This window comes from Oncorhynchus gorbuscha, linkage group LG17, assembly GCF_021184085.1.
Source record: "Oncorhynchus gorbuscha isolate QuinsamMale2020 ecotype Even-year linkage group LG17, OgorEven_v1.0, whole genome shotgun sequence".
In the NCBI taxonomy this organism is placed as follows: domain Eukaryota; kingdom Metazoa; phylum Chordata; class Actinopteri; order Salmoniformes; family Salmonidae; genus Oncorhynchus; species Oncorhynchus gorbuscha.
The window spans coordinates 21198637-21213476 of record NC_060189.1 but is presented as its reverse complement, the minus strand read 5'-3'; the positions used below and the strand labels follow the sequence as shown (position 1 = coordinate 21213476).

At 44.2% G+C, this 14840-nt stretch overlaps 1 protein-coding gene across 1 annotated transcript; it reads right to left on the bottom strand.

The window, feature by feature from the left end:
* Positions 1-12180: 12180 nt before the first annotated feature.
* Positions 12181-14572, bottom strand: LOC124001565 (interferon alpha-inducible protein 27-like protein 2A). Its single transcript, XM_046308464.1, has 4 exons — positions 14208-14572; positions 14032-14061; positions 13491-13652; positions 12181-12969 (listed from the first exon to the last, which is right to left on the bottom strand). The coding sequence occupies exons 1-4, from the start codon at positions 14215-14217 to the stop codon at positions 12812-12814; spliced, it is 360 nt and encodes a 119-aa protein (XP_046164420.1). The 5' UTR covers positions 14218-14572; the 3' UTR covers positions 12181-12811.
* Positions 14573-14840: the final 268 nt, after the last annotated feature.

Sequence of the window (14840 nt, the reverse complement as noted above, 5' to 3'; positions counted from 1 at the left end):
TTCCTGTCTACTCGATGAACTGAGAGCCCAGCTGACTGGACCGACTCAGACAATATATCCCAGGAGAGCCATGTTTCCGTGAAACAGAGTATGTTTCAATCCCTGATGTTGCTCTGGAAAGAAACCCTCACCCTGAGCTCACCAACTTTATTATCCAGGTACTGGACATTAGCGAGTAATATATTCGGAAGCGGTGGGTGGTGTGTGTGCCTCCTAAGTCGGACTATAAGACCACTCCGAGTACCTTTCCATCGCCGGCTTTGTTTTGGGTCGGCCTCTTTAATCAGTTCAATTCAAGTCCCATTGCTGGTCATAATGCTAGTAGTGGTGGTGAGTTACCGCCGCTCTGATATCCAATAGTTCTTCCCGGCTGTATCTAATAACACAAAACATTTTCTGGGCTAATAATGTAATAAATAATAAATAAATAAAATGCTGCAAAGTTTCCTAAGAGCTAGAAGCAAGGCCCTGTCTGTGCAGTTTTAGACATTTTTGCACCATTTTTGACATTTCTTAGAATATTTTTGTTGTTGTTGACAATATGTAGAAATTGAGCCGACATTCCCTGGTTGCTAAACTTCTTCTAAAAGTTTGCCTAATTTCAGTTTGGTACAAAACAAGCAGTCATTGTGTAGAGAATTATTGTACAATCTAAACCGCTGTGAAATATATTTTCCAAAACCAAAATTATTGTATTTTCTTTCAGCTGTTTGAAGCTGGTGTACAAAACCGAAAGTAAAAGATGCAGAAACTATAACTTAAGAACGGGAAGCAAAAAAATAGCACACATAGAACAGATCTACCACTTCTTAGACTTGCTTTCAATGAGTATTTACAGATCTATAACTTACATTTCTATGTAAATTTGGTCAGTCGCCCACAAAGTTGCATATTGCAGCTTTAAGTACATTTTGGGAGGAACTAGTACTTTTCTAGTTACTCTCTGTGGGCTGTACTTGTGCTCTTACTCTAGTCATTTCTGAAGGAAGTAACTTGTTTTTTACTCGGTTACATTTTACAAAATCAATTCAGTTACATAGATTTATATTATCATATCATCGCTGTCAGATGACAACCTTGTCACTCCAAATGTTGTGATTTATATATTTTTACTATTGATTCTCCTTTAAGTCTGCAAGAAACTTTCATGACCAATTGACCAATTAAATGTATTCAAATGAGCTTGTCATCAAAACTCTAAAGTCCTTTGGCTCTCAAAGTTGTCCATCAAACCCTGAATCTTTGGGCTCCCAAGTGGTGCAGCGCACTAAGGCACTGTGATAGAGGTGTCACTACACACACCCTGATTCAATTCCAGTTCCAATTTCAATAATATATATTTTTTACCCGACCTACCCTGAACACTTGAAAAAAAAGAAGTGACCCTTCCCTATACCCAAAATAATAACTAAAACAAAGTGAATAGCAGAGAACATGCCTACCATTTACCCTCACTCCTAGGAAAGACCAGAGCCATAAATGTGCAGTTTTAGAAACTGTTCTTTGTTTTGTAAGCATTACATGGCAAAGTAGCCAGAAGGTTGTGGATTCGCAGACAAGTGGAGGTTTAAAATATATCCATTATAATAAAATGACTGCATAAATCAATCATCTTATATTCAGTCCGAGAAAAAAATTGCCTTTTATAAAACACATTTCATGCAATTCTATGTCATTTTACACGACTGGAGACAAACAGAATATTTTTTAAAACCACAACAGAGCATGAATGAGTGCATGCTGCAGCACCGGAGAGGTTTTGATTCCTACACAGGCTATTGTTAAAAAAGAGGGTATAAAATTAAAGCAGGAAGCACCAGTGACTAGATCATTAAAAAAGTGGTCAAATGAAGCAGATGCTAAGCTACAGGACAGTTTTGCTAGCACAGACTGGAATATGTTCCGGGATTCCTCCAATGGCATTGAGGAGTACACCACATCTGTATACCACATCTACATCACATCTATTCATCAATAAGTGCATCAATGACGTACATACCCCAACCAGAAGCCATGGATTACAGGCAGCATCCGCACTGAGCTAAAGGCTAGAGCTGCTGCTTTCAAGGAGCGGGACTCAAACCCGGAAGCTTATAAGAAATACCGCTATGCCCTCCGGCGAACCATCAAACAGGCAAAGCCTCAATACAGTACTAAGATCGAGTCGTACTACACCGGCTCTGACGCTCGTCAGATGTGGCAGAGCCTGCAAACCATTACAGACTACAAAGGGAAGCCGAGAGCTGCCCAGTGACACGAGCCTACCGGACGAGCTAAACTACTTCTATGCTCGTTTCGAGGCAAATAACACTGAAACATGCATGAGAGCACCAGCTGTACCGGAAGACCGGTCAACATTCATAAGGCCGCAGGGCCAGATGGATTACCAGGACGTGTACTGCGAGCATGCGCTGACCAACTAGCAAATGTCTTCACTGACATTTTCAACCTCTCCCTGTCGAGTCTGTAATACCAACATGTTTTAAGCTGACCACCATAGTGCCTGTGCCCAACAACACGAAGGGAACCTGCCTGAATGACTACTGACCCATAGCACTCACGTCTGTAGCCATGAAGTGCTTTCAAAAGCTGGTCATGGCTCACATCAACATCATCATCCCAGAAATCCTAGACCCACTCCAATTTGCATACCACCCCAACAGATCCACAGATGATGCAGTCTCTATTTCATTCCACACTGCCCTTTCCCAACTGGGCAAAAGGAACACCGATGTGAGAATGCTATTCATTGACTACAGCTCAGCGTTCAACACCATAGTGCCCTCAAAGCTCATCAATAAGCTAAGGACCCTGGGACTAAACACCTTCTGCAACTGGATCCTAGACTTCCTGACGGGCCACCCCCAGGTGGTAAGGGTAGGTAACAACACATCTGCCATGCTGATTCTCAACACAGGGGCCCCTCAGGGGTGCGTGCTCAGCCCCCTCCTGTACTCTCTGTTCACTCATGACTGCACGGCCAGGCACGACTCCAACACCATCATTAAATTTGCCAATGACACAACAGTGGTAGGCCTGATCATCAACAACAACGAGCCAGCCTATAGGGAGGAGGTCAGGGACCTGGCCGTGTGGTACCAGGACAACAACCTCTCCCTCAACGTGATCAAGACAAAGGAGGTTTATTGTGCACTACAGGAAAAAGAGGACCAGGCACGTCCCCATTCTCATCTATGGGGCTGCAGTGGAGCAGGTTGAGAGCATCAAGTTCCTTGGTGTCCACATCACCAACAAACTAACATGGTCCAAGCACAGCATGACCGTAGTGAAGCAGGCACAACAAAACCTATTCCATAAAGCATTGCGGACTAAAGCGTGGTTTTATATAATCATGTCCATATAAATTGAATTAAAATCAATTAAATCAGTAGCAAACTTTGGACCCCAGGAGGATTAACTGCTGCCTTGGCAGTAGCTAATGTGGAATAAAATAAAACATTTAAATACCTCTGGTCCTCCTCATCTTCACGCTCTCCCTCTCAAACTGAATAGACATCAGTAAGCCTAGTCAGCGCACAGATATAGCATTGTTTCTTTTATTTTTTACAAATGGACTCCCCTCCTTAAGTGCCGCTGTACACAGCACAGTCATTGGTTAGGCAGCAAACAAAAAGGGTTTATCTGTGCCTCGACACAATCCTGTCTCTGAGGTCGATGGACAATTCCTTTGACCTCGGCTTGGTTTTTGCTCTGACATATACTGTCAACTGTGGGACCTTATATATAGACAAATAATTTCCAATCAATTGAATTTACCACAGGTGGACTCAATCATATCTCAAGGAAGATCCATGGAAACAGGATGCACCTGAGCTCAATTTCTAGTATCATAGCAAAGTGTCTGAATACTTATGTAAATAAGGTATTTTTAATTTAATTTGTAATAAATTAGCAACATTTTCTAAACCTGTTTTCGCTTTGTTATTATCAGGTATTGTGTGTAGATTGAGGAAAAGCATGTATTTAATCGATTTTAGAATAAGGCTGTAAAGTAAAACATTTTGGAAAAAGGGAAGGGGTCTGAATACTTCCCAAATGCACTGTAGCTACTGGACAATGTGGTGAAGAAGGCACAATAGCGCCTCTTCAACCTCAGGAGGCTGAAGAAATTTGGCTTGGCCACTAAGACCCTCACAAACTTCTACAGATGCACCATTGAGAGCATCATGTCGGGCTGTATCACAGCCTGGTACGTCAATTACACCGTCCACTAGCGCAGGGTTATCCAGAGGGTGGTGTGGTCAGCCCAAATCATCGGGAAGGCCAAGAAGATCATCAAGGACTTCAGCCACCCAAACTATGGTCTGTTCACCCTACTGGAGACAAAATAAACAACACCTGTTTAGGCAAGTTGACGGCTAGCGGAGTAGAACACTTGAAAAGGAGAGCCTCACACTCTAGGAGGTCAGATGCAATCATTTTATAACCAATGTTTTGACAGACAAGCTGTATTCATCAGGGTATAATGACAAACACTGCAGGCCACTAATTTATAACCTTTGAAAGGAGGCACACAGGTGTCTGTAATCATGGTGGCTTAATTTGATTGATTGAATTTGGTTGATTTACAGACATAAATAGAATATATAAAAAGGCATGAATGGATAACATTCGATCATGGATACAATTTGGCTACATAGGCCAACAAACATTTACAATGAATAGCAAAATCACAATAATCCCAAGAATTGCTTCAGAGCAATGTCTACGTTGAGACCGAAGGGAGAAAGGGTCTTTAAATAAAAAATCCAGGCGGCCTCTCGTTTTTAACAATAAATTGTCAAGGTCACCCCCTCTCATAGGGAGGGTGACGTGTTCAATGCCGATATAGCAAAGGGACGAAATAGTGGTTCATTCCACTACCATCTAAAATGCATCAACAGTACAGGTGTCATGTTTTGTCATTTATTATCTTGTCTTGTCCCTGTGCTTCCCATTCTATTCGTTTCCCTCTGCTGGTCTTATTAGGTTCTTTCCCTCTTTCTATCCCTCTCTCTCCCCCTCCCTCTCTCACTCTCTCGCTCTCTCTTCTCTCTATCGTTCCGTTCCTGCTCCCAGCTGTTCCTATTCCCCTAATCAATCATTTAGTCTTCCCACACCTGTTCCCGATCCTTTCCCCTGATTAGAGTCCCTATTTCTTCCTTTGTGTTCCGTTCCTGTCCTGTCGGTTCCTTGTCTAGAATTCACCGTGCTGTGTTTGTGTATCGCCCTGTCGTGTCGTGTTTTCCTCAGATGCTGCGTGGTGAGCAGGTGTCTGAGTCTGTCTGGTTCAAGTGCCTTCCCGAGGCAACCTGCTGTTCACCTGCTGTTCAAGATCGAGTCTCCAGTTTGTCCTCGTAATTTCGAGTGAAAGTTGTGTTTTTTGTTTGTATTTACTTTACTGGATTAAAGACTCTGTTTTCGCCAAGTCGCTTTTGGGTCCTCTTTCACCTGCATGACAGAAGGAACCGACCAAGGAATGGACCCAGCGACTTCAGACGCTCGTTACACTGCCGTCGAGATCCAAGGAGCCATGCTCGGCAGACACGAGCAGGAATTGTCTGCTGCTCGCCATGCCGTGGAGAACCTGGCCGCTCAGGTTTCCGACCTCTCTGGACAGTTCCAGAGTCTACGTCTCGTGCCACCTGTTACTTCCTGGCCTGCCGAGCCTCCAGAACCTAGGGTTAATAACCCACCTTGCTACTCCGGGCAGCCCACTGAGTGCCGCTCCTTTCTCACGCAGTGTGAGATTGTGTTCTCTCTCCAACCCAACACATACTCTAGAGAGAGAGCTCGGGTTGCTTACGTCATTTCACTCCTTACTGGCCGGGCTCGAGAATGGGGCACAGCTATCTGGGAGGCAAGGGCTGATTGCTCTAACAAGTTCCAGAACTTTAAAGAGGAGATGATTCGGGTTTTTGACCGTTCAGTTTTTGGTAGGGAGGCTTCTAGGGCCCTGGCTTCCTTATGCCAAGGTGAACGGTCCATAACGGATTATTCTATTGAGTTTCGCACTCTTGCTGCCTCTAGTGAGTGGAACGAGCCGGCGCTGCTCGCTCGTTTTCTGGAGGGACTCCACGCAGTGGTTAAGGATGAGATTCTCTCCCGGGAGGTTCCTTCAGATGTGGACTCTTTGATTGCTCTCGCCATCCGCATAGAACGACGGGTAGATCTTCGTCACCGGGCTCGTGGAAGAGAGCTCGCATCAACGGTGTTTCCCTGCTCCGCATCGCAACCATCTCCCTCCTCTGGCTCAGAGTCTGAGCCCATGCAGCTGGGAGGGATTCGCATCTCGACTAAGGAGAGGGAACGGAGGATCACCAACCGCCTGTGCCTCTATTGCGGAGTTGCTGGACATTTTGTTAATTCATGTCCAGTAAAAGCCAGAGCTCATCTGTAAGCGGAGGGCTACAGGTGAGCGCAACTACTCAAGTCTCTCCATCAAAATCCTGTACTACTTTGTCGGTCCATCTACGCTGGACCGGTTCGGGTGCTACATGTAGTGCCTTGATAGACTCTGGGGCTGAGGGTTGTTTCATGGACGAAGCATGGGTTCGGAAACATGACATTCCTTTCAGAGAGTTAGAGAAGCCTACGCCCATGTTCGCCTTAGATGGTAGTCATCTTCCCAGTATCAGATTTGAGACACTACCTTTAACCCTCACAGTATCTGGTAACCACAGTGAGACTATTTCTTTTTTGATTTTTCGTTCACCGTTTACACCTGTTGTTTTGGGTCATCCCTGGCTAGTATGTCATAATCCTTCTATTAATTGGTCTAGTAATTCTATCCTATCCTGGAACGTTTCTTGTCATGTGAAGTGTTTAATGTCTGCCATCCCTCCCGTTTCTTCTGTCCCTACTTCTCAGGAGGAACCTGGCGATTTGACAGGAGTGCCGGAGGAATATCATGATCTGCGCACGGTCTTCAGTCGGTCCCGAGCCAACTCCCTTCCTCCTTACCGGTCGTATGATTGTAGTATTGATCTCCTTCCGGGGACCACTCCTCCTCGGGGTAGACTATACTCTCTGTCGGCTCCCGAACGTAAGGCTCTCGAGGATTATTTGTCTGTGTCTCTTGACGCCGGTACCATAGTGCCTTCTTCCTCTCCGGCCGGGGCGGGGTTCTTTTTGTTAAGAAGAAGGACGGTACTCTGCGCCCCTGCGTGGATTATCGAGGGCTGAATGACATAACGGTTAAGAATCGTTATCCGCTTCCCCTTATGTCATCAGCCTTCGAGATTCTGCAGGGAGCCAGGTGCTTTACTAAGTTGGACCTTCGTAACGCTTACCATCTCGTGCGCATCAGAGAGGGGGACGAGTGGAAAACGGCGTTTAACACTCCGTTAGGGCATTTTGAGTACCGGGTTCTGCCGTTTGGTCTCGCCAATGCGCCAGCTGTTTTTCAGGCATTAGTTAATGATGTTCTGAGAGACATGCTGAACATCTTTGTTTTTGTCTATCTTGACGATATCCTGATTTTTTCTCCGTCACTCGAGATTCATGTTCAGCACGTTCGACGTGTTCTACAGCGCCTTTTAGAGAATTGTCTCTACGTAAAGTCTGAGAAGTGCTCTTTTCATGTCTCCTCCGTTACTTTTCTCGGTTCCGTTATTTCCGCTGAAGGCATTCAGATGGATTCCGCTAAGGTCCAAGCTGTCAGTGATTGGCCCGTTCCAAGGTCACGTGTCGAGTTGCAGCGCTTTTTAGGTTTCGCTAATTTCTATCGGCGTTTCATTCGTAATTTCGGTCAAGTTGCTGCTCCTCTCACAGCTCTTACTTCTGTCAAGACGTGTTTTAAGTGGTCCGGTTCCGCCCAGGGAGCTTTTGATCTTCTAAAAGAACGTTTTACGTCCGCTCCTATCCTCGTTACTCCTGACGTCACTAGACAATTCATTGTCGAGGTTGGCCTTCAGAGGTAGGCGTGGGAGCCATTCTATCCCAGCGCTTCCAGTCTGACGATAAGGTTCATCCTTGCGCTTATTTTTCTCATCGCCTGTCGCCATCTGAGCGCAACTATGATGTGGGTAACCGTGAACTGCTCGCCATCCGCTTAGCCCTAGGCGAATGGCGACAGTGGTTGGAGGGGGCGACCGTTCCTTTTGTCGTTTGGACAGACCATAAGAACCTTGAGTACATCCGTTCTGCCAAACGACTTAATGCCCGTCAAGCTCGTTGGGCGTTGTTTTTCGCTCGTTTCGAGTTTGTGATTTCTTACCGTCCGGGTAGCAAGAACACCAAGCCTGATGCCTTATCCCGTCTGTTTAGTTCTTCTGTGGCTTCTACTGATCCCGAGGGGATTCTTCCTTATGGGCGTGTTGTCGGGTTAACAGTCTGGGGAATTGAAAGACAGGTTAAGCAAGCACTCACGCACACTGCGTCGCCGCGCGCTTGTCCTAGTAACCTCCTTTTCGTTCCTGTTTCCACTCGTCTGGCTGTTCTTCAGTGGGCTCACTCTGCCAAGTTAGCTGGTCATCCCGGTGTTCGAGGCACTCTTGCGTCTATTCGCCAGCGCTTTTGGTGGCCGACTCAGGAGCGTGACACGCGCCGTTTCGTGGCTGCTTGTTCGGACTGCGCGCAGACTAAGTCGGGTAACTCTCCTCCTGCCGGTCGTCTCAGACCGCTCCCCATTCCTTCTCGACCATGGTCTCACATCGCCCTAGACTTCATTACCGGTCTGCCTTTGTCTGCGGGGAAGACTGTGATTCTTACGGTTGTCGATAGGTTCTCTAAGGCGGCACATTTCATTCCCCTCGCTAAACTTCCTTCCGCTAAGGAGACGGCACAAATCATTATCGAGAATGTATTCAGAATTCATGGCCTCCCGTTAGACGCCGTTTCAGACAGAGGCCCGCAATTCACGTCACAGTTTTGGAGGGAGTTCTGTCGTTTGATTGGTGCGTCCGTCAGTCTCTCTTCCGGGTTTCATCCCCAGTCTAACGGTCAAGCAGAGAGGGCCAATCAGACGATTGGTCGCATACTAAAGAAAAGACTCTGTTTTCGCCAAGTCGCTTTTGGGTCCTCTTTCACCTGCATGACAACAGGTGCATCAAAGCTGGGACCGACAGACTGAAAAACTGCTTAAAAAATGTATAAACTGCTTTAAATAGTCACCACTAGTCGGCTTCCGCCCAGTACCCTGCCCTGAACTTAGTCAGTTACTTGCCGGCTACCACCCGGTACTCTACCCTACACCTTAAAAGACTGCTACCCTATGTACAGGTAGGTAGGTCCAGCCGGCCAGGTAGGTAGGTCGGTGAAACGGAGAAGACATTGTCTGTCCTGCTGAGTTTTGATGCAGAGTCTTTGTCCGACACGGTCAAGTTAAGATGTATCAGTTATCTCATGAGAGCTTTTGTTCCAAAAATACTACAGTGGATTAGGTGTGAAGTTTATGGTCATGTTGCAGCAGTGTGTAGGAGGGAGATTGCTAGATATGAGAAGTGTGCAGGAGGGCATGAGATGAAGGAATGTGTAGTATCGGTGGAGAAAGTTGTGTTATCTGTGGGGGTGCCCATGGGGCTGGAGATCTGAGGTGTCTGGGGAGAGAAAGGCAGGTGGAGGTTAGCAGGGTCAGAGTAGTACAGAAAGTGTCATACTGAAGCAGTTAAGAGAGTGGTAGAGGAAGATGGGTACAGGATGAGGGATCCTGAGAAGATTCCTATGAGTAAATCAAATCAAATCAAATGTATTTAAATAGCCCTTCGTACATCAGCTGATATCTCAAAGTGCTGTACAGAAACCCAGCCTAAAACCCAAACAGCAAGCAATGCAGGTGTAGAAGCACGGTGGCTAGGAAAAACTCCCTAGAAAGGCCAAAACCTAGGAAGAAACCTAGAGAGGAACAAGGCTATGTGGGGTGGCCAGTCCTCTTCTGGCTGTGCCGGGTGGAGATTATAACAGAACATGGCCAAGATGTTCCAATGTTCATAAATGACCAGCATGGTCCAATAATAATGAGTCAGCACGGCCAGGTGGACTGCGGACAGCAAGGAGTCATCATGTCAGGTAGTCCTGAGGCCTGGTCCTAGGGCTCAGGTCCGAGAGAGAGAAAGAAAGGGAGAAAGAGAGAATTAGAGAGAGCACACTTAAATTCACACAGGACACCGAATAGGACAGGAGAAGTACTCCAGATATAACAAACTGACCCTAGCCCCCTGACACATAAACTACTGCAGCATAAATACAGGAAGATCACATCAGTGACTCAACCCACTCAAGTGACGCACCCCTCCCAGGGACGGTATGAAAGAGCCCCAGTAAGCCAGTGACTCAGCCCCTGTAATAGGGTTAGAGGCAGAGAATCCCAGTGGAAAGAGGGGAACCGGCCAGGCAGAGACAGCAAGGGCGGTTCGTTGCTTCAGAGCCTTTCCGTTCGTTCACCTTCCCACTCCTGGGCCAGACTACACTCAATCATATAACCCACTGAAGAGATGAGTCTTCAGTAAAGACTTAAAGGTTGAGACCGAGTTTGCGTCTCTTACATGGGTAGGCAGACCATTCCATAAAAATGGAGCTCTATAGGAGAAAGCCCTGCCTCCAGCTGTTTGTTTAGAAATTCTAGGCACAATTAGGAGGCCTGCGTCTTGTGACCATAGCGTACGTGTAGGTATGTACGGCAGGACCAAATCAGAGAGATAGGTAGGAGCAAGCCCATGTAATGCTTTGTAGGTTAGCAGTAAAACCTTGAAATCAGCCCTTGTCCGTGTAGACCAATTTGGGTTTCCAATCTCTCCAAAAGAATGTGGTGATCGATGGTATCAAAAGCAGCACTAATGTCTAGGAGCAGGAGGACAGATGCAGAGCCTCGGTCTGATGCCATTAAAAGGTAATTTACCACTTTCACAAGTGCAGTCTCAGTGCTATGATGGGGTCTAAAACCAGACTGAAGCATTTTGTATACATTGTTTTGTCTTCAGGAAGGCAGTGAGTTGCTGCGCAAGAGCCTTTTCTAAATTTTTGGAGAGGAATGGAAATAGGCCAATAGTTTTTATATTTTCTGGGTCAAGGTTTGGCCTTTTCAAGAGAGGCTTTATTACTGCCACTTTTAGTGAGTTTGGTACACATCCGGTGGATAGAGAGACGTTTATTATGTTCAACATAGGAGGGCCAAACACAGGAAGCAGCTCTTTCAGTAGTTTAGTTGGAATAGGGTCCAGTATGCAGCTTGAAGGTTTAGAGGCCATGATTATTTTCATTGTGTCAAGAGATATAGTACTAAAACACTTGAGCGTCTCTCTTGATCCTAGGTCCTGGCAGAGTTGTGCAGACTCAGGACAACTGAGCTTTGAAGGAATACGCAGATTTAAAGAGGAGGCAGAGACCAATAGAGAGTGATGAGAATAATATTTGCTTCAGTAAGGTGAGTTTCTTAGTATTCATAGTATTCATAGCCATGGTCACAGAAAATATAGGTTGTGGTGGAAGCTGCAGAGAAGTACTTGGGATTGCGAGGTTTTACTGCAGAAGAATAGCAGGGGGTGTTGAGTGTAAGTGTTCTGTCCCCCCGACAGTTGGCATGGAGTAGGATTAGAAAGTGGAAAGGGGTGTTTTTTTTTTAGTGAGGGCTAATATTTGGCAGGGTAAATTTCCTTTTCCCCAATTTTGTACTACTGTATCACAAAGTATAATGGATTGTACAGTATGTGACAGCAATTGGTGTAGTCTGCCATTGAAACTTAAAAGAGGATATACCAATGCAACCATAGACCATAGTGGAAAAGTACTCAATTGTCATACTTGAGTAAAAGTAAAGATACCTTAATAAAAAATGACTCAAGTAAAAGTGAAAGTCAACAAGTAAAAAACTACTTGATTAAAAGTCTAAAAGTATTTGGTTTTAAATATAATTAAGTATCAAAAGTAAATGGAATTGCTAAAATGTTACTTAAGTATCAAAAGTAAAAGTAAAAACCATTTCAAATTCATTATATTAAATTAAATTAAGCATTTGTGTTTAGTGAGCCCGCCGGATCAGAGGCAGTAGGGATGACCAGGGAGGTTCTCTTGATAAGTGTGTGAATTGGGCCATTTTCCCGTCAAAATGTAACGAGTACTTTTGGTATCAGGGAAAATGTAAGGAGTAAAAAGTAAATTATTTTCTTTAGGAATGTAGTGATGTAAAAGTACAAGTTGGCAAATAGTAAAGTAAAGTACAGATACCCCAAAAAACGTATTAAGTAGTATTCAAAGTATGTTTATTTAAGTACCTTACACCACTGCAATGTACAACAGACCAGTGAGGTACAGATTTGAAGAAATCCGCCTACTAATACCCCCAGAATACCTGTATCCGTAACAATGAATTTAGTGAAGTAAAAGTACAAGTTGGCAAAAATATAAATAGTAAATTACAGATACTCCAAAAAACTTCTTAAGTACTATTTAAAGTATTTTAACTTAAGTACTGACACATACTGTATGTAGAGACAAAGACAGCAGACAAATGTTTACATTATATCTGGCAACACTTGACCTTTGATTGAGATAAAGAAGGTATTAAACTGAAATATGAAAAAGTAAAAAGTACGGTATAAAAAAGCCCTGGGCTTGAAAGTGCAGCTGACCAAGATGTCCAAACAGAACAGGTCAGTCATAATTTGCCTTCATTGCACACAATATTGAGGATATGAACTTCAATAATATATATATTTTTTAACACTAAGCATTCCTTCACCGTCTTATCAAGTGTTTATATGTATCCCTAAATAAAGGATTAAAAAATATATATATTTAAAGAGGTGATCTTTGTGATTAAAAGTGTCTTAGACGAGAGCTGTCCCAAGACAGCTATCAATCATCAATATTTGGATCATGAGAAGAGTGCAGCTGCTGTAGCGGTGAGCCATCCCACTGCTCCTCCAACACCAGCCACCACTGCTCCTCCCACTGCTTCTCCCACTGCTCCTCCCACTGCTCCTCCAACACCAGCCACCACTGCAGTTGTAGACCCAGCTAACCCTGCTGCACCTAGAGGGAAACAACACAACATACTTTGGTCACTGTGGCATTCACAACATAATGTACCTCAGGCATCAGGGTATCCTAGTGGTTAGAGCGTTGGACTAGTAACTAGAAGGTAGCGAGTTCAAACCCCCGAACTGACAAGGTACAAACCTGTCGTTCTGCCTCTGAACAGGCAGTTAACCCACTGTTCCCAGGCCATCATTGAAAATAAGAATGTGTTCTTAACTGACTTGCCTGGTTAAATAAAGGTAAAATTAAATCATAGCCTTGTCTTGTCTGAAAATAAGAGGTCTTCAATGTTCTAATATGCAAAATCAAGGTGGTAGAAATACATTATAAAGAGAGATGATCAAGGTATAGTTGGGGATTATCACAAGAACATATTCCTATTGATTCTGTGACTAATGGCAATTAATTGACAATATGGTTCTCTGTAAAGTTGCCACTGTATTGGACACAACACAATTATGTAAACTGATTTTTAACTATGATATTTAAACACATGAAAATGTGACTGTAATTACCTGCCGACTGTAGAACGGCAACGGTGCTTCCAGCCAACACACCACCGCTACTTGCAGTGGCTGCGGATGCCATCATGCCGGCTGCTACAGAGTTTGCGGCGATGCCAGCGGCGGTAAACCCTACAGCGCCTAGGGCAATTGGAGCCAAGACCACCGCTGCCCCTTAAAAGTTTAAATAAACATGTCAAATGTAGCCTACTACAGTTGGCCAAGTAGCAAATTGAAGTTATTGGGTAAAATGTTAACAAAAAATGGAATCTCTCAAAATTAGCTGTGAAAACGGCAAATGATTTAACATGTGTAGTTAGCTATGCTTTTTATTGTGCACTTGTAACATTAACCATGAGTTGAATTGGCATTTTGCTGGTAGCTTAGCCTACTTAAACTAGGCTATCCACAATATTGGTATTTCCATGGAATTTCATATTGTCTTATCATCAGTTTTTAGTTTGAAATGAAACTGACACAGGGTAATCTGATAATATATTACCGTTTTAATTATGTCACAGTCGATTTTTAAATAGCATGACAAATGTCTCACCTGCTCCTACTGCGACCGCAATAAACGTAACTGTTTAAAAAAAAAGCAAGGATGTACAATGAGCAAATATAATTACATTAAAATTGTATGCCACATTTATGCATTGGTTACTGTAGCCTAGCCTACTTCACACAATTTAGATTTAGCCAGATACATTAGGGGTTTAGGTTACTCACGAGGTTCCATGGTTCCTCAGTTGACTGTATCAGTGACTGCAGGAGAAATGACTGGGTCCGGGTTAAATAATGCAGTGCCTAGATTTTTTGGGGAAACGAAACTTAGGTGCACCAATTTAGGGTGTGTCTGTATCCATCTCGGTGCGCATATTGGACATTTCAACCATTCCGCATTGGAAAATTGATTGATAGGGTGCTGGTTGTCACAACTTGCCGGAACTTCGATCAGGCAAACAGAAACGAAAGTCAACCGTTTCTTGTTCCTGTGAAAAGGATATTAGATAAGGATCTAAGATAGCTCGGCCATCAAGTGAAAGGAACATGAAACAGGACAATCTGTGTAGGCGAGTAGACTTTTGGTTATGTTCAAAGGTAGTAAAGAAAGGCACAATCCTTTATTCGTTTTCCAGCCGAACGGAATCCCCGCCGCTTGGCGTTTTATAAAACTGAGGGATGGGGTTAGAGAAATGTAACCACTTTCAAATTCATAGATGGATCGACAGATGCAAAACGCAGCTATAGTGCGTTGCAATGCAATGACTGCCGTGATATTAAAATGATAGTTTTGAAGTAATGTTTGTCCACGAATACATTGTTTACAAACAGTGGAGTAAAACAAACGTAATTTTTGGC

Excerpts from the sequence above, each read along its gene's own strand:
- LOC124001565 (XM_046308464.1), bottom strand. Across the intron at positions 13,653-14,031 it reads TGCGGTCGCAGTAGGAGCAG|GGGCAGCGGTGGTCTTGGCT; the intron begins GTGAGACATTTG and ends TAAACTTTTAAG. Across the intron at positions 12,970-13,490 it reads TGCCGTTCTACAGTCGGCAG|GTGCAGCAGGGTTAGCTGGG; the intron begins GTAATTACAGTC and ends GTTTCCCTCTAG.